This window comes from Hemitrygon akajei, chromosome 18, assembly GCF_048418815.1.
Source record: "Hemitrygon akajei chromosome 18, sHemAka1.3, whole genome shotgun sequence".
In the NCBI taxonomy this organism is placed as follows: domain Eukaryota; kingdom Metazoa; phylum Chordata; class Chondrichthyes; order Myliobatiformes; family Dasyatidae; genus Hemitrygon; species Hemitrygon akajei.
In genome coordinates this window covers 48,798,271-48,816,920 of record NC_133141.1, presented here as the reverse complement: position 1 = coordinate 48,816,920, position 18,650 = coordinate 48,798,271, and the positions used below count along the sequence as shown (strand labels likewise).

At 39.5% G+C, this 18,650-nt stretch overlaps 1 protein-coding gene and 1 long non-coding RNA gene across 5 annotated transcripts; one reads left to right on the top strand and one right to left on the bottom strand.

Annotated features, from left to right (window-relative positions):
* Positions 1–10,818: 10,818 nt before the first annotated feature.
* Positions 10,819–13,983, bottom strand: LOC140741444 (twist-related protein 2-like). The gene is made up of 2 exons (XM_073071634.1): positions 13,261–13,983; positions 10,819–12,617 (listed from the first exon to the last, which is right to left on the bottom strand). Exon 1 carries the CDS (start codon positions 13,749–13,751, stop codon positions 13,278–13,280), a length of 474 nt encoding a protein of 157 aa, XP_072927735.1. The 5' UTR covers positions 13,752–13,983; the 3' UTR covers positions 10,819–12,617; positions 13,261–13,277.
* A 76-nt stretch (positions 13,984–14,059) lies between these two features.
* LOC140741599 (uncharacterized) lies at positions 14,060–15,570 on the top strand. 4 transcript variants are annotated; one of them, XR_012102089.1, is made up of 4 exons: positions 14,060–14,121; positions 14,714–14,884; positions 15,014–15,130; positions 15,240–15,570. It is a non-coding gene; the product is annotated as an uncharacterized lncRNA (long non-coding RNA). The 4 variants fall into 4 exon arrangements; XR_012102087.1 differs by having other exon boundaries at positions 14,097–14,262; XR_012102088.1 differs by having other exon boundaries at positions 14,103–14,226.
* Positions 15,571–18,650: the final 3,080 nt, after the last annotated feature.

Sequence of the window (18,650 nt, the reverse complement as noted above, 5' to 3'; positions counted from 1 at the left end):
AACAGGAATGTCAAACAATTTTAAAACGTTTGTTGCTGATACATGCTAAAGGAGACCCTAAAGACTGTTTTAGTGTGAACAGTGATAGAATGATGCTGTGATCTAAAAACAAATCAAAATGCAGACAGAGATGGTCAAAGAATAATTGTCAGTTATATATATTTACAAAAAGCCATGTTTTTCCCAAACTGAGTCCAATGAAATGTTAAGACACAAGAGACTGTAGATGCTGGAATCTGGGGCAAAAAGCAAACCGCTGTAGGAACTCAATGAGTCAGGCAACATCTGTGGAGTGAGAGATGATTCACGGCCGCCGCTTGAAATGATGACTATCCCTCTGTCTCCACAGATGCTGCTGGACCCGCTAAGTTCCACCAGCAGTTTGCGTTTTTTACTCAAAAATTATCATAGTTTTATACGGTTTTGCTTTTCATATAAAACAAAAGAAGAACAAATTAGCTGCTGACTAACATTCTAATAATTTTTCCCCTTAGAATTCATTTTGTGTTGACATTCTGTGTATTTCTAAGATACTGTGAAGCATTATATCAGCCTTGGGCATCTCCGAGTTAGAAAATTAAATTACAAGGGAAAACTGCGATCTCAATTTTGATTGAACACTGCCCCCTTAAAGGAAGGGCATGCAGAACCTCGTTCAGTCCATTCACAGTACCCCAGATGAGCTTCAATGGAACAGGCAGTTCAGCAATGCTCCTTCTATACTATTGTTACAGGTAATCTGTGTACTTTCCTGGGGAAGTTTTCACAGTCCTCCCAACCTAAACAAAATCTCAGTTTGGAATACTTGACATCACATTGGCTGAATTGTTTATTACTGTCACATGTACTAAGATACAAAGGAAAAACTTGTGTTCCTCAATAATTGATCATCAATTGTCCCATTACCTCCTCATTACTTGCTACACATAAGGCTGAATGTAATAGTTTGTTTTCAGTGCCTTCTACAACATTAGGTTCCACATATTGCAGGTAAAAATTCCATACCCTTGAGGCAAAAAGTAAATGAGGCAATACACATTTAGATTATTAGTTTTTGAAAATATAGGGAAAACATATCAGACCATATGACCATAAGACATAGGAGTAGAGTTAGGCCACTCAGCCCATCGAGTCTGCTCCACCATTCCATCGCGACTGAGTTATTTTTCCTCTCAATCCCATTCTCCTGGTGTCTCCCCATATCCTTTGACACCCTGACTAACCAAGAATCTATCAACTTTGGCTTTAAATATACCCAATGACCTGGCCTCCACAGCCATCTGTGGCAATGAATTCCACAGATTGACCACCCTCTGGCTGAAGAAATTCCTCCTCAAGTTTGTTCTAAATGGACATCCCTCTATTCTGAGGCTGTGCCTTCTGGTCTTGGTCTCACCCACTATAGGAAATATCCTCTCCACATCCACTCTGTCTAGGGTTTCATCGAGATCCCCCCTTGTTCTTCGAAACTCCAGTGAGTCCAGACCCAGAACCATCAAACATTCCTCATATGCTAACCCTTTCATTCCTGTGATCATTCTCATGAACCTCCTCTGGACCCTCTCCAATGCCAGCACATCTTTTCTTAGATAAGGGGCCCAAAACTGCTCACAATACTCCAAGTGCGGTCTGACCAATGCTTTATAAAGCCTCAACATCACATCCTTGCTCTTATATTCTAGTCCTCTCAGACTGAATGTGAACATTGTATTTGCCTTCCTCACCGCCGACTCAACCTGCAAGTTAACCTTTAGGGAATCCTGCACAAGACTCACAAGTTAATTTGTGTCTCTGATTTCCGAATTTTCTGCCCATTTAGAAAATAATCCATGCTTTTATTCCTTCTACCAAAGTAAATGACTGTGCATTTGCCTAAACGATATTCCATCTGCTACTTCTTTGCCCATTCTCCTAATCTGTCCAGATCCGTTTGCAGAGTCTCTGCTTCCTCAACACCACCTACCTTTGAATCACCTGCAAACTTGGCCACAAAGCCATCAAAAGTGGAAAGCCACAAAGCCACAAAGCAGTGGAGCTGTGCTGTCAAATAGACAGATAAAACATTATATCAATATGATTCTTCCCTCCAAGGTTAAAATTGAGCCTATGTTAGTATTGTACTGAACCACAAATTATATCAGAATTGTATATTACTGTGATCAGCTATAGTAGTGATTCAGATACACTATTTATCACATGTACATTGAAACACACAGAGAAATGCTTCTTTTCTGTTAACAGTTAACACAGCCTAACATTGTGCTGGAGGCAGCCAGCAAGTGCTACCACACATTCCAGTGCCCACATAGCATGCCGGCAATGTTCAACAGAACAACAGCGACAAGAAAATAGCAGCAAATCAACCCCTTTTCATCCCTCCCACCCACTCTCACACACAGTTAGACCTCCAACCCTAGGACAGTCTGCCTCCAGCCTCCAGTGCACTCGTAGACTCACAGACACTGAGCCTCAGTAGACTCACAGACTCGCAGCTTTGGCCGTCAGGACTTGACTTCCAGACTTCTGATTAACCTTTGGACTTCAATCTGCTGTATTGACTGCAGGGTTCACCAATGCTGAGACCCCAAACTCCAGGCCTCAGATTCCAGGCTTGCCGGCGATGGGACCAGGAACCCTAGGCCTCAAACTCTGGGCTCTCCGATTATCAGTCCTTGATCTTCCTGCCTCCATGGACTTCCTATCCCAGGAGCCACCTACCTGGGGGGACTGGCTGACCTGGAGGAGGGCCACCAGCCCTTGTGGGTCTTCATCCACAGCACTTGTTGGCCCTTCTCATAAATTTTCATGAGAATTCTCATTATTCCTCATGAATTACAGATGAATACCCAATGGCTATAAGGGGTTTGTTTTTATGTAAAAGAAAGGTTTATTTTTATTGTCTAAGATAACATTAACATTTAATCTGTACTCTCACCATTCTATTTTTCAAATTGAGATACTATGGGATGAGATACTGAAAATCAAGACAAAAATGACAGATAATGAAAATCTGAAATAAAGTCAGAAAATGCTGTAAATACTCAACAAGTCGGGCAGTATCTGTGGGATAGAATCTGTGGTGTTCAAGACCAGTGATCCAGAACTGTACAAGAAGTCTAGGTACAACCTATAGAAGGTTATTTTAAGAGCAAAATAACAACTCCAATTCAAATTAGAGATGGAATTGGATACACATCAACTCTGGCAGGGTTTTCAGGCCATTACTTCCTACAAGGTGAAAACTAACATCATAAATGGCCATGATGCTTCACTCCCAGATGAGCTCAACACCTTTTATGTACGCTTGAAAGTGAGAATAAACCTACACCCATGCAAATCCCTGCAGGATCTGATGACCCTATGATCTCCATCTTGGAGGCTGACATTAGAACATCTTTCAAGAGGGTGAGCCTTCACAAGGCGTTAAGCCCCAATGGTGTACCTGGTATGGCACTGAAAGCCTCTGCTAACCAACTGACTGGAGTGTTCAAGGACATCTTAAGACATTCACTGCTGCAGTCGGATGTTTCTAACTGCTTCAAAAGGGCGACAATCATACCAGTGCCTAAAAAGAGCAGGGTGAGCTGCCTCAACAACTATCACCCAGTTGCACTCACATCTACTGTGATGAAGAGCTTTGAGAGGTTGGTCATGGCCAGAATCAACTCCTGCCTAAGCAAGTAGCTGGACCTACTGCAATTTGCTTATCACCACAATAGGCCTACAGCAGATGCAATCTCACTGGCTCTTCATTTGGACTTGGACCACATAGGCAACAGCAATACCCATGTGTTTATTTATTACAGCTCAGCGTTCAATGCAATCATACCCTCCGTACTAATCAACAAACTACAAAACATGGGCCTCTGTACTTCCCTCTGCATCTAGATCCTTAGCTACCTCATTGGAAGACCACAGTCAGTGCAGATCAGAAATAACATCTTCTCCTCATTGACAATTAACACTGGTGCACCTCAGGGATGTGTGCTTAGCCCACTGCTCTACTCTCTCAATACCCATGACTGTGTGGTGAGGCACAGCTCAAATGCCATCTATAAATTTGCTGATGATACCACTATTGTTGGCAGAATTTCAGATGGTGACGAGAGGTGTACAGGAGCAAGAAAGATCAATAGCTGAGTGGTGTCACGACAAAAACTTTGCACTCAATGTCAGTAAGACCAAGGAATTGATTGTAGACTTCATGAAGGGGAAGTTGAGGGAACACACTCCAGTCCTCATCAAGGGATCAGCAGTAGAAAGAGTGAGCAGTTTCAAGTTTTTGGGTGTCAACATCTCTGAAGATCGATCCTGGGCCCAAAATGTTGATGCAATTGCAAAGAAGGCACCACAGTGGCTGTACTTCATGAAGAGTTGGAGGATATTTGTTAGGTTGTTAAAGACTCTAGCAAATTTCTACAGATGTACCGTAGAGAGTATTCTATTGGTTGCATCACCCTCCAGTATGCAGCACAGGATCGGGAGACAGCCAACTCCATTAGAGGCATCAGTTTCTCCCACCCCCCACCAGCATCAAAGACATCTTCAAAAGGTGATGCATCCATTACTCATACACTCATCATCCAGGGCATCCCCTCTTCACATTGCTACCACCAGGGAGAAGGTACAGGAGCCTGAAGACACACACTCAACAGTTTAGGAACAGCTTCTTTCCCTCTGCCATCAGATTTCTAAAACTATGAGCATTACCTCATTATCTTTTGCTCCCCTTTTGCACTACTTGTTTAATTTAGTTGTAGATGTATATTTTTATTTTAATTTATAGTTTTTATGTATTGGATGGTACTGCTGCAAAACAACAAATTTCACAACATATGCTGGTGATATTAAACCTGTTACTGATCGTGAAGGGAAATAGATTTAATGCCATGAGAACTAATAAAGGGTCTCAGACATGAAATACTAACTCCCTTTGGCTTTGCACAGATGCTGCCAGACCTGCTGAGTATTTCCACCATTTTCTTTTCTTACTATGTTTATAATACTAGTTCCCTTGCTATTGGGAATGATGCATCCATTCTAACACAACATCCTTTCATATTATTCCTTAACCATCAGAGTTAATTTGCTTTCATCTTAAAAAGTACCTTTTTCAATGGACAATACCATCACTACTTTTTATGCCAAGAACACGTTTTTTTTTGCTATTCTTTAAAAGCAGTCTCAGTGGTGGTTTTTGATGCTGGAATGTAGTAATGTAAAGATTTTACTGTTTACTTCAGGAGGCCTTGGCAAGTCCTTCTCCCATGATGCAAAGCACATTGTAAATATGCACCCCACCCGATGCCCAAATTTCTTCCCTTTGTTCTTCATTTCAAAGTTATTGCAATGTGGTTTCATATTTTCCTGCAGATCTACATTAAGCTCACATAATTAGTCATTTTTCACATATTTACTTCGGCAATGGGTGTCTGGAGACTACTCATCTTCAATGGCACCAGATCTGAATCCAATTCTGCACAAACATCTTTACTTACCAGCGGAAGCCCTTGGCAAGCTGTATGGAGAGGAACCCTAGCTCATTTTATTTTTATCTCTGTGTGCCCCAAGTTCACTTGGAAGCAATTTGTGCCACGTTTGCTTGTGTTTTAACAGAAATCAGTTAACTCAACACAAGCTGAGAACTAAACCTGAAGCGAAAATCAAAATTCAGACTGCTGGAGGAACTTGGCAGCAACTATGGAGGGAAATGGACAATCAATGTTTTAACCCAAAACATTGACTATTCATTTGCCACCACCCTGACTTGCTGACTTCCTCCAGCAGTTTGTTTTTCACTCCAGATTCCACCATCTGTATCCCCACAAGCCTGAAACTAATTGTGTAACTTAGTATCATATTTGAGTTACATTTACCCACTGAGTGATGATGTTGAAAGTTTTGGGGGGAAAATAACGACCTTTCACCCTTTAATGCTAGTGTCTTTTGCATAGAGCATAGAACAGCATGGCATAGGAACGAGCCCTTCGGCCCACAATGTAGTGCAGGACTAACTAAATTAGTAATCAACTGCCCAACTAAACTAATTCCTTCTATGTGCATATCCTATCTTTTCTACACATTCACGTGCCTATCTTAAGTCAAAGTCAATGTATTGTCAAAGTACATATATGTTACCTTATACTACCTTGAAATTTATTTTCTTGTTGCCATTTGCAGAAAAATAAAGAAATTAAATAGAATTTATGAATAATTATATATAAAGAGCCTCAAGAATGCTTCTATCGTATTGGTCTCCACCTTAACTCAGGCAGCCACAATCTGTATAAAAAACTTGCCCATACATCTCCTTTGAACTTACCCCTCTCATCTTAAATGCATGCCCTCTCTTAGACATTTCAAAAGATACTGGCTATCATAATCTTATAAACCTCGATCAGATCTCCCTTGGCCTCCATTGCTCCAGAGAAAACAAACCAAATTTGTCCAACTTCTCATTATAGCACATGCCTTTAATCCAGGCAACATCCTGGTAAACCCCTTCTGCACCTTCTCCAAAGCCTCGACATCCTTCCTATAATGGAGTAACCAGAATTGAATGCAATATTCCAGATGTGGCTAGTGAATTAGTGTTTACTAGACTTTTATAAGAGTTTACTAGAGTCTTAACTTTTGGTTAAGTAATGCTGAAGTGCCAGGTAACCTCCTGCTTCAGAGCAGCTAAATGATGAGAAATGTTAGACTCAACCAGGCACAACCTCCTAACAATTGAGGACATCTTCCAGAGGTGACACCTCAAGAAGGTGGCATCTACCACTAAGAGCCCTCACAATCCAGGACATACCCTCTTCTCGTTAGCACCACCAGGCAGGAGGTACAGGAACAAGAAGACTGATACTCTATTATTTAGGAACTGCTTCTTCCTCTCCACCATCAGATTTCTGAACAGTCTTTGAACTTATGAATGCTAAGTCCTTATTCCTTTTATTTTGGATTATTTATTTGTTTTGTAATTTATAATAATTTTATGTCCGTGCTCTGTACTTCAGGGGTGAAGCAACAAATTTCACGTCATGTAAGTCAGTGATTCTGATTCTGATCTGCAGCCACATAGTGATTTGATTAGTGCATTGCTGTGGTATGGGAAAGAAAGCAGGAATTTGAACACAGTTTAAAATGTTGATCTGCAAGTGAGATTTTACCATTTAGAAATGACCTTTACGTGATATGTTGCATTTCACAGAATGGAAATGTTTGTGTAATGCAGAATTTGATTTGAGTGAATGAGTTTCACTGCAGCCTCTTTTAAAGTTTTGTGATCCATGATTTCATCAAATACATACTTGAAATGCTGCCAAATCCTCAAGAGCCAAACTATTTTACAGAGCAGGGAAGAAAGAAATAGATCTCATAGGGCTACAATCTTATCAGAATGAATCAAAATTACAAGTATTGTTACATACTGAAGGAACGTGGTGGACCCAAATTAGAGACTGGAAAGTTCAAAGCATGCTATGTACCAGTGACTAAAAGATGCAACAAAGCACCTCTTTCAAAGTTGATAGTTAATAATTTTCCTAATCGTACACTGCACAAATGGTGATCTTAGCTGGGTCAGATTCGCAGTGAAATAATAGATTTGGTCATAAAAACACCCCATAAACAATCCATGCTGTTCTGTACTCGGTTGAAAGAGAGGTTTCTGATAGCTTTGATCTTGGCGAAGTAGCTTAAGGACAAAGAGCACATATGTAGCCAATCAACCAGCCTGTGGCAGGGAAGGAGCGGCACTGCGTTAGGCTTGGGTATATTTTTGTGAATTGTCAACCCGCATTTTCTGTTTTGACAAGCTCAATGTTTCGTTAAAAATCGTTAATTCAAATTAATCCGTGTAAATAATATACGCAATATATAAAGGTAATAAAGCAAATAAGCCCCCCGGAGATTCAATGACTTCACAAACAAGTTCGAACAGGTAATTTTATCACGATAAAAGGCCAATTTTTGCACATCTCTTAGCTAATCATAACTCTCGTATTTTACTGCATTTGTGTGAGAATTCTTATTCTGACTTTCATCTGCGTCCGGTGACTGAGCTGATGATAAAAAAAATCAGGGTCTCCATTTAGCGTTAACTGTTGTGGAAGATGGATTGTTGAAATTTTACCCGCCAGCGGACCTGAACTCTATTCATTTTACTTTTGGTAAAATCCAACATGCAATATCTTGCTGGCATTTGCTAGATCAAATTATTTTTAGTGGATGCTTTCAACTGTAACTTCTCTGAATGTGAGTTCCACGTCTATTTACATCTGAGTTGACGAATTTCTGACAAGCAGTGCGTTTTAGCCACTTAATGGAAACTTTGAAACGGCGGGAGAACGGCTAATGATGGTAAAAAGGACTGGTTCTGTTTTGGCAACGTGAATGTTTTAAAGCGGGTGATACAACGGGTGAAAATCTGATAACTTCTGTTCTTCAGCCTAATAAAATAATCCCTATATACTTTACCAGACCAAATTATCAGGATGAGTCTGGCAGCTTTCCTGTGATAATTTGGTCCATTAAAATGATAATTCCTCAATTGTTGATGTGAGCAGCATTTTAATAAGTAAAAAAAGGTGGAGTAAATGAAATGTTCAATATCCTTTTCACTTCCAGTCTTCGTGGGTGCTGTTTTACTCAGGTTGTAAATCAATTTCGACCATTCTGATTTTCAGCGCATCCGCTCGTGTTCTTTCACAGAAGGGCTTGGGTGCAATGATCAAAAACGCCACTAGGTGCAGCTCACGCACATTTTACACGCTGTTCAGCCGCGGTCACCACCTCATTTGCTGTTAACTGAACGCATGAGGGTTTTTAGATAAATCACTCCGTTATTAGTAAAAAGTTGTCACTTTTTCTTAAAGACTGATATTGGTAAAAGTGTTGTTTGATAACGGTTTTATGGGAAATCAAACTGACAAAAAAGAGGAAGTTTATCTTAATCTGTAATCTGTTATTCCGGATATAAACTGTCGTATAAAATAAATCAAATTACACACTGCATGAAGGGCCCTTTGCACACAAAAATGTTGATATTGTAAGTAACCTAAGCGCAGGAAAACTGGTTTATCTAAACTTTCCATCCATCCAGGATCGTACAGTGGACAACAGTCAGTCTTGGGAATATCAGCACTGGGTCTCATCTACTGCTCCCCGGGGAAGAGCGTGAATGAATTTGATGTCACGTTACATAGAACAGTATATCAGGCAACAGACTCTTCGGCCCACGATGTTGTTACGAACTAATTAAGCTAATCACAATTAATCAATTCAGCCTATACATGGTCCATGTCCTTCCATTGTCTGCACATTCAAATATAATCACACATCAAAATCTGGGTCACCAGTCCTTCCTTCCCACTTCACCTCCGCCTCCTGTTTATTTTGTCCCTACATTTAGAGGTAACTCTCCATCTCGCCCAGTCCTCCTCCCCTCGTTAACCACGGTCACGATCTCTCCGCCCAGAGGCGACCTTTACTTCACCATCCTCCGACTCCCCCTAACCTAAATGAAAGCCCTGCTTTCTCTGATCGGACTCGCCTCCGGGGCCATTGACCCCGTCCCTCTTCTCCGCAGACGGGCCAAGATCCTTTGCTGTAGAGGAAGTCCCAATGAAAAAGAATTATCAAGGTGAAGTGTATGTGGGGGCGTCCTCCATTTCTACAGTTGGCTATTACAAGATGAAAACACTAGGATTTCACAGGTCATCCTGGGGTCCACCGTATAGTTATTCTCTTTTTTATCTCTCACCGTCTTCGGTGGCTTTACTTTCTGCGTCCTTCCAAGAAAAAGTTGTCAATCTGATCTGTCCTACTGCCTACTCTCGATTTGTTTTCAATCATTGCATGACCTGTCTTTGAATGTTAAAATGTCAGAATATCAATACGTTGTGAAATGTGTTGTTTTGCGGCAACAGTACATTGCAATAACAAAACAATCTATAAATTGTAATAATATTTTAAAAATCAAATTAAACAAGTAGTGCAAAAAGAAAATAGTGAGGTAGTGTTCATTGTCCATTCAGAAATCTGATGGCGGAGGGAAACGTTGAGTGTGTGTCTGTTTTCAGGCTCCTTAATGGCAGCAATGACAAGAGGGTGATGGGGGTCTTAATGATGTATGGCTCCTTTTTGTGGTTTGGCCTTTTAAAGGTGTCTTCGATACTGGGGAGGGTTAGCCCATGATGGAGCTGGCTGAGTTTGTTACATTTTAAAGGAGTTGGGTTCCACGCGAACAGCCGCTTGGTTGTAAATCACAACAAAAGGAGGATTTTTTAAAAAACCTTTACATTTGCAGGAGGCAGACACATGTTGAGATGAACGTTTCAGAGAGAATTCAGAAGCCCTTATTCTCATGGTCCTCGCCATGAAGAATAAACAACCCAATCTCCTTTCAATGGAGGTTTAGAGATTTTGGTCTGGGTGGTTTTGATATTGATCACACAAAATAAAAAAAATCAAAGGTAAATATGTAGGACAAAGTAAAAGCCTTGTTTTTGATTGTGATTTGAGTGTTTGGTTTTTTAAACCTGGTCTGGGCACGTATGTTATTATGTGCTCAGAGTTTTGCACTTGTGTGGGGTAAAGGAGAGTTATTTTGAATTCAGTTCGTGTAATGATGTGGTTTGAAACCCCAATGCGAGACAGACACTGTGTGTTTGCAGTGCGCTTTCAACTGTTACAGAGCAGAATTTCTCCCAAGCAAACTGGAATTACACAAAGAGGGTCAGAGAGAGGAAACGAACTCACTCCAGTGGCGGCTGGGAATTTTAAGGCTTCCCCATCTTATAAAAACCAGCTGAAAACATAACGTTTGCTGTTGTCAAAAGTAGAACGATTTATTAGAGATGCTGAACAACACAGTGTTAGAAGTGCAGATGCAGAGGAGAATGAGTAAAACACAAAGGGTTACTCTGATTTCCAGAATTATTTTTTATAATAGAATTCTGTAACATTATATTTCTACAGGGTACAAATAAAGCCGAGCAGGGCAGATGATTAACATTGGTTTGTATTAGAGGTGTCCTCCAGTATTTAAATGCTAAATCGCTAGGTAACAAGCAGGAACCATTGACTGCATAGTAAATAACCCAAAGTACTGTTTCAATATTTTCAAAGCACTATTCTATTTTATTGTACGCTTTATTATTTCAAGTTATAAAAAATTAAAAGCAAATCTGATTTTTGTTTTAAAGGTAAATGCGTCACAAGTTTAAATCATTCGTGACTAAATTTTAGAGCATATTGCAAACGTTTGATAGAACTAGTAATTTTTGCACCAAGTAATCCTGCACATGTTAACATTCCATTGAATTCTGTCTGATCAACAAACCTAGTTTTGTTGGATAACAGCAAATGGAAGCAGCATCATTGTGTAAACCGAATTACCCTCTTTCATTTTCTTTCCTTGTTTTGACGGTAGTGAAGCAAATCTTTGAGGCGTTAACTTTTGTTTTATTTGAATCCTATGCTTTTTTTCGTGCCTCGCCTTCTCCTTTTTCGTTTGGTCGCTTTCTCCACTGAAAGTCAGCGTAAACCCCGTCTACACCTGTACTAGGAAAATAGCCACCGGTGTATCCGAATCTCAGATTGACGTAACCTGGCTACCCAGTGTTGGGAAAGAAACATTTAGAAAATAAATAGATTTTAATCATACACCCAATAATATTTATATAAAAACTTCAGTTTCATAAGGGGAATTCCTAACAAAGCCTAACTTGTATTTGCAGAGAACTTTAAATTAAAGCTGAAAATTTTGGTTATGCACTAAGTCTGGAGGGAACTGATAGGAAGTGATCAGCAAATAATAATTTGATATCCTTTACTAAAAGTGAGATTATTTTCCGTTCCTGAATCACTAACCCCAATTATTTTTTTCGGAAAAGAGAATTGTTCTAAATGAGTCGGAGTCTTCATTGCGCTGCCCCGGCATAAAACGTTCTGTTAAAGGACAGCTCTTCATGGATATATTGTTTTATCCTGTCTGATAACCGTGTAGTATATTTGTTTCTATGAAGAGATCACTTTAAGCATATAGAAAACATAGTTCTCTTGAAGCTTATGAGCATTTGTATGAAAAAAATTATTTTTATTTAACTACTAAAGGCCTCTCTGATCCCCAGGGAGTAACAGAGTTACCAAAATTCGACTGCAATATATAAAACAGGGGGGAAGGGAACTGGATGCAATATGCATTTATTACAAAACACAACGCCATATAGCTTTTCTTAAAATAAATCAAGAACTTCACAACATTCAGAGCCCATTCTCAAGAAATAAAAGTTCGGTTTCCAATTAAAGTATAAAAAATAATAATATTTCACAACAAAGTTCTGAGTTTGTGCCCGCAGTTTTCTTCCTTCATTTACAAAACGATTTCCCAGTCTCGCCACAAGGTATCCGGTGGGATTGAAGCCTTGCAGAAGACATGCAAATAAATAGATAACATTGAATCCACGGACCAACATTGCCTGATCTCCCGGTAGAATTCTAGGTATACCCACATCCGCAACCCAGTATTTAAGTGCTCTTGACTATTGATTACACTTAGTTCATCTTTAAAATGTTCTTAATGTGCTGGCGTAGAGTTCCCACGTAGCAAATCAATGTGCCTGCAAGTCAACGAGAAAGTGGTGTGAATTAATCGGAAATGAACTAATAGTAAACAATTTTAATACCAGTTGCCAGCCCCTGAGGTGGACCAGACCCTTGTAGTCATAAAAACGAATGCGGATGTTTTGTTTCACGTGCAGTATGAACCACCACCGCCGACCATTATTTGGATATAGTAAAACACACATTTTGTTTTTTAAAAGTGCAGAAGATGTATCGATAGAGTGTGAATTTGCAGATTATAAGAGTAATCAAATTTGGAAATTTTGTTTGTTGGGAGAGAGAGCAGATTTGGTGTTTTTTGAGTATTGGACTGTGCGGATTAGAATACACGGTGACTAACAGTAACATTTGCTAAGATTTAAATCCGTTTTTTTTTCCTGTTTAAAAAAAACAGGGAAAACATAGTTTGAAGGGAGCATACGTGAAAGGGTAACTAAACTGCATGCGGCTGGTATCATCTGGGAACGCTTGAAACTCAGATGAAAAGAGCTCATTATTGCTAGGTGTTTATTTAACCCCTTCTACATAGCACGGGTTATACATGTCACTATCTTTTCGAGCAGCTGCCTGTTTCAGTTACATAGTGGAAACAAGGGGCCTATTTTGAAAACATCTCGACAACAAGTCCTTCACATTTACCTGATTGGTAGCAGTCGCTAAGGCCCAGCAGACAAGGGCCAAGATTCCTCCATCCTCCAGACAGAGAAAGCATAACTGAGTCTCTCGTGTGACAGATAACTACAGCTCGTCACCTTGCTGTCCATTTCGTCGTTCTGCAGCACTTGGTAAAGGAAGTCGATGTACCTAGTGGCCAGTTTAAGGATTTGGATTTTACTGAGTTTATCTGAAGGCAGAGTGGGAATGATTTTCCGAAGAGTTGCAAATGCATCATTCAGGGACTGTGTCCTCTGGCGTTCCCTCACGTTGGCTACAACTCTCTGGGTATGAATATCTTCCAAACTTTGGGCAAGAGGAGAAATTTTCATGCCTTTCTTCCCGGTGCTGGGTCTATGAGACCTTTGGCCTGAACGCCTCTTTCTGCCATTTCTCTTCTGCTGCGCGTCCTGTTCCCCCTCGCTGTTGCTTGAACTGTCCACAGGAGAAAACGGGGAATTGGAATCCTCCTGCATATTGTGGTCAACCAAGCTTCGAAGATTGGCGGCAGCAAGCAGGGAAAACAGACCCTGTAAATAGAAATGGTGAATTTGTAAAAATAAACAAACTTACAGATGTGCTTAACAACTTTACTCCCAGCGGTCCTTAGTTCTTCTTTCTATCTTTCACTGGTTTCGTGGGGGTTTTAGCTTTCAAGATCCAAGAGAGGGCCCACATCCTGGGGAAGCTCAGAACTGATTGGGCCACATTCCCTCTAATGAGTGGGAGTATTCTGTTGGCAAACAGTGCAGAAAACACCCACTAACATCTGTATAAAATCAGCCTGCGGACCAACTCCCATTTTTTTCCCAAAGAATAAAGTTGATCTTAAAGGATATCTTAGTGGTATGCACTCGGCTACAAAGCGTTTCATGTTAACGAAGCTTGCAAATAAGTCTGGCGGTCGTTAATTCAGGAGGAATTCACGATTCAGGAACAAAAGATGGAAAGGTTACACTTTGAGACATCATGAATTCGGACTGTGAAGTATAACTCTGCTTAAACATTAGTCACTTCATTTGGTTGGTCGGACTAAGAATTTTAGGCTTTAAATTATTTTAAGGTTGTAACACGTAGATATGGCGTTGAAAGATTTCGGCCAGAAATGAAATGCTCTGTTGATTCTAAACATCTGTTTGAATTCTGCTCGTAAGAATTAATGTGCATTTTTCATAAGATAACCACAGGACGTTCCTTTGTAGATTCTGTATTACCGACCGCTGACTCTAGATTGCAAATTCAGTTTTTAAAATGTATTTATCTTTTATTTGTTCTTTTGCTAAATTATACGGACTGGCGTCGCAGTCTGAACGGACATGCAAATTAATACACCGGGATTTTTTCATTCACCTAATTTCTCGCCGACTCTTATTAAAGTGAATTTAAATGTAGAAATGTAATTAATTCTGCTTGTAGTGCTGATGTATCTGCCCTTCAGGTCAAGCATTTTATGAGGCATCCGCTCGCATCTGAAGATAGCGGAGAAGCAGGAGACTGGGAGAAAACTGCCTGTAAAGGAGCAAATGTGAACAACTTTAAACACTAGCCAATTCGTTCCATTTTGATTTAATGGAGAAAAACTTTGATTTATTGCAAAGTACACTTCAAGGTAATTTAAGGAAATTCAAGGAAAAGTATGATTTTTCAAAAAAGTCACTGAACACAATGTGCAATTATGTAAAGGACGGTTTGTCCAATGTATGTTGTCATGTTTTAACAATCCATTTTGTCGATGCAGATTAATGCGCCCCCAAGCGTCTTCCCAGGGGAGCGCAGCAGCGGCAGTGGTGAAAGGCAAAGGTTTGCATTTGTGTAGGACTGATAATCCCGATTCGTACTCGTGTTACAAAATGGAGTAAGTGAATGCTTTTGCATGGGGAAAGTCAGCATGCTTCAGTGGCCTTTAGGGCTTTCATTTTGATGATGTTGGTTTCGTTGACCTGTTGTTTAATTTCTTGTTTTAGTTCCACAGTTTCTGGCTCAATTTCATCCTCTTCTTGTTTAATCAGAAGGCAAGAAGAACCTGCCCTTCCAAATGTGCCTTTGGAAGACTTGATTGAATGCTTGCTCGAACCACTGGTGTTGTCCTAAAATGTACCCCAAGTTGAATAAGCACATTTTTAAAAGGGCTCATATTGCCTGTATGTCAATTTTTAACTTGTTTGAATGAAAACGAATACTGGTTGCTCTGTCAAAATATTTGGTCAGACCAATCGAGCTTTTTTAGATACATGTTCCTGATGCTGTGCTTAAAATGTTGCTGCCACATAAAAATATATTTTTCACTGCGTGCTATTTATTTGGTCTGAATTTATTTTTATTTTAAATATTGATCCTCAACTACTATCAGTGAATAAGGTAATCATCACTTTGCTGTTGTAATTCTTGCTGTGTATAGATCTTTTTCTTAAGCAGTATTCTTCGAATAATGTGATGTCAGATTTACTTTGTGAGCTGTAGAGCACTTCAGGGCATTTTGAAGTTGTGAAATGTGTTCGAAAAGTATCATTTTTTATTTAAGTTCAAATATCTACTTCAAGTTCCAAGTTTATTGTTGTCATAGGAATACATATACTGGACATAAATACTATGAAAGTTAGCTTTTTTCAACAGCACAATATATTACAAGACAAGGACAAACAACATAGACATAAACAATTATCTAATATATGGTCTTATCTCTGTCATAATTACCTACATCATTTCTGATGGTTTACTTCTCAGTTCTGAATGATTGTACATTGTAGTTTTGAAGTAAGACTTGAATTTGAAACTTTTTTGACTCACTAAGGAGTCACAAAATCTCAGTGTGCTTTTAATCTGATCGATAAATATTGTGATTTACTGTTTTCTTTCATTCCTTCGATGAGTTGTTCCAGGTGCAATGAATATAACTGATTATTGGAATATTAAACTAGAACTGCAAGGGGATGGGAACAAGAGCACTGGAACAGAGTCATGATAAGCAGGTGCTCTGGTTTCCTTACACATCCTAAAGACGTATCGGTTGATAGGCTAATTAGCCACTGCGAATCATTGCTCTAGATAAATGGTTCAATCAGGGAGGCTGATGGGAACACAGGGAGAATAAAATGGGATTTGTGTAGAACTAATGTAACTGGATATTTGATGGCCAACGTTGAGTTGAACGGCTTGTTTCCATGCTGTATGACTGTATGATTCTTTATTGGGATAATAAGGTTTGAAATGGAACTGCGCAGCAAACATGCAGACATTAAATGTAAGTTAATAAAATGATTTATAGAAATGAGCAATCCAAACTACTAGGTTTATTTCCAGAGGCAGAAAATTCGAAGCAGAAGTTAAGCTCTGACGTTAAGCGATGTGTGGCAAGAAGTAGCTTTGGAAGAGGTGTGTGGAGGGGACAGTTACCGTTAAAGAATAGTTGGGCTGAAACATTTATTTTCCATGAGGTAGGCTCCATTCCTAATACACATAGTCGCCAATCATTTTTCTGCATCATACAATAGAAAATAATTTTTCCCCAGAATGAAATATGATAATGACATTTTCCATCCCACATTTATTTTTATTTATTTATTCATCCCAGTCTGAATAACTGTTGAATGGATCATGATCCCCATCTGCATCCACAGCATCTAAACTCCATCTTGTAGTGCAGATAGAGGTTGGCAGGTATGACGTTGTGGGCATCACTGAGTCATGGCTGTAAAAAAAATCATAGTTAGGAGCTTAGCATCCAAGGACTCACATTTGATTGAAAGGACAGGCAGGTTGGCAGAGGGGGTGGGGTAGTTCTGTTGGTTAAAAATAAAATAAAATCGTTAGAAAGAGGTGACATAGGATTGAAAAATGTAGAATCCATGTGGGTGAGGTTAAGAAACTGCAAGAGTAAAAAGACCCTGATGGGAGTTATACAGTGCCTATAAAAAGTATTCAGCCCTCCCTTGGAAGTTTTCATGTTTTATTGTTTTACAACATTGAATCACAGTGGATTTAATTTGGCTTTTTTGACATCAACAGAAAAATACTCTTTTGTATCAAAGTGAAAACAGATCTCTTCAAAGTGATCTAAATTAATTTCAAATATTAAACACAAAATAATTGATTGCATAAGTATTCACCCCTCCCCCTTTAATATGACACACCAAATCATCACTGGTGCAGCCAATCAGTTTTAGAAGTCACATGTTTAGTTAAATGGAGATCTGTTTTTGGAGACCTGTGTGCAGTCGAGGTGTTTGAATTGATAAAAGATAAAAAATTGATAAAAAGCTGGTGAGTCAGTATCCTGGCAAAAAGTACACCACAAAGACAAAAGAACACTCTAAACAACTCCACAAAAGGGTTATTGAAAAGCACAAGTCAGGATACAAGAAAATTTCCAAGTCACTGAATATCCCTTGGAGTACAGTTAAGTCAATCATCAAGAAGTGGAAAGAATCAGGCACAGCTGTAAATCTGTCTAGAGCAGGCTTTCCTCAAAAACTGAGTGACTGCAAGAAGGGGACTAGTGACGGGAGGCCACCAAGAGACCTATGACAACTCTGGAGGAGTTACAAGCTTCAGTGACTGAGATGGGAGAGACTGTGCATACAACAACTGTTGCCCGGGTGCTTCACCAGTCACAGCTTTATGGGAGAGTGGCAAAGAGAACGCCACTGTTAAAAAAACTCACATGAAATCTCGGTTAAAGTTTGCCAGACGTCAGCTGGAAGAAGGTTTTATGGTCTGATGAAACCAAAATTGTGCGTTTTGGTCATCAGACTAAATGCTATGTTTGGCACATCATCAAAAACACACCATCCTTGTCGTGAAGCATGGTGGTGGCTGCAATTAATTTCGATCACTTTGTAGAGATCTGTTTTCACTTTGACATGAAAGAGTCTTTTTCTGTTGATCAGTGTTCATTGTAAAAAAAAGCCAAATTAAATCCACTGTTACTTAATGCTGTAAAACAATAAAACGTGAAAACTTCCAAGGGGGAGTGAATACTTTTTATAGGAACTGTATACAGGCCACTGAAGAGTAGCCAGGATGTGGGATATAAATTATAACAGGAGATAGAAAAGGCATGTAATAAGGACAATGTTACAATAATCATAAGGAGATTTTGATATGCAGGTAGATTGGGAAAATCAGGTTGGTGCTGTATCCTGAGAGAGAATTTGTAGAATGCCTACAAGATGGCTTTTTAGGGTGGCTTGTGATTGAGCCCACTAGGGGAAAGGCAATTCTGGATTGGGTGGTGTGTAATCAACCAGATTTCATTAGGGGAGCTTAAGGTAAAGGAACCCTTAGGAGGCAGTAATCATAATATGATAGAATTTACCCTGCAGTTTGAGAGGGAGAAGATAAAGTTGGATGTATCAGTATTACAGTGGAGTTATAGA

Excerpts from the sequence above, each read along its gene's own strand:
- LOC140741444 (XM_073071634.1), bottom strand. The coding sequence starts at position 13,751 with ATGCAGGAGGATTCCAATTCCCCGTTTTCTCCTGTGGACAGTTCAAGC.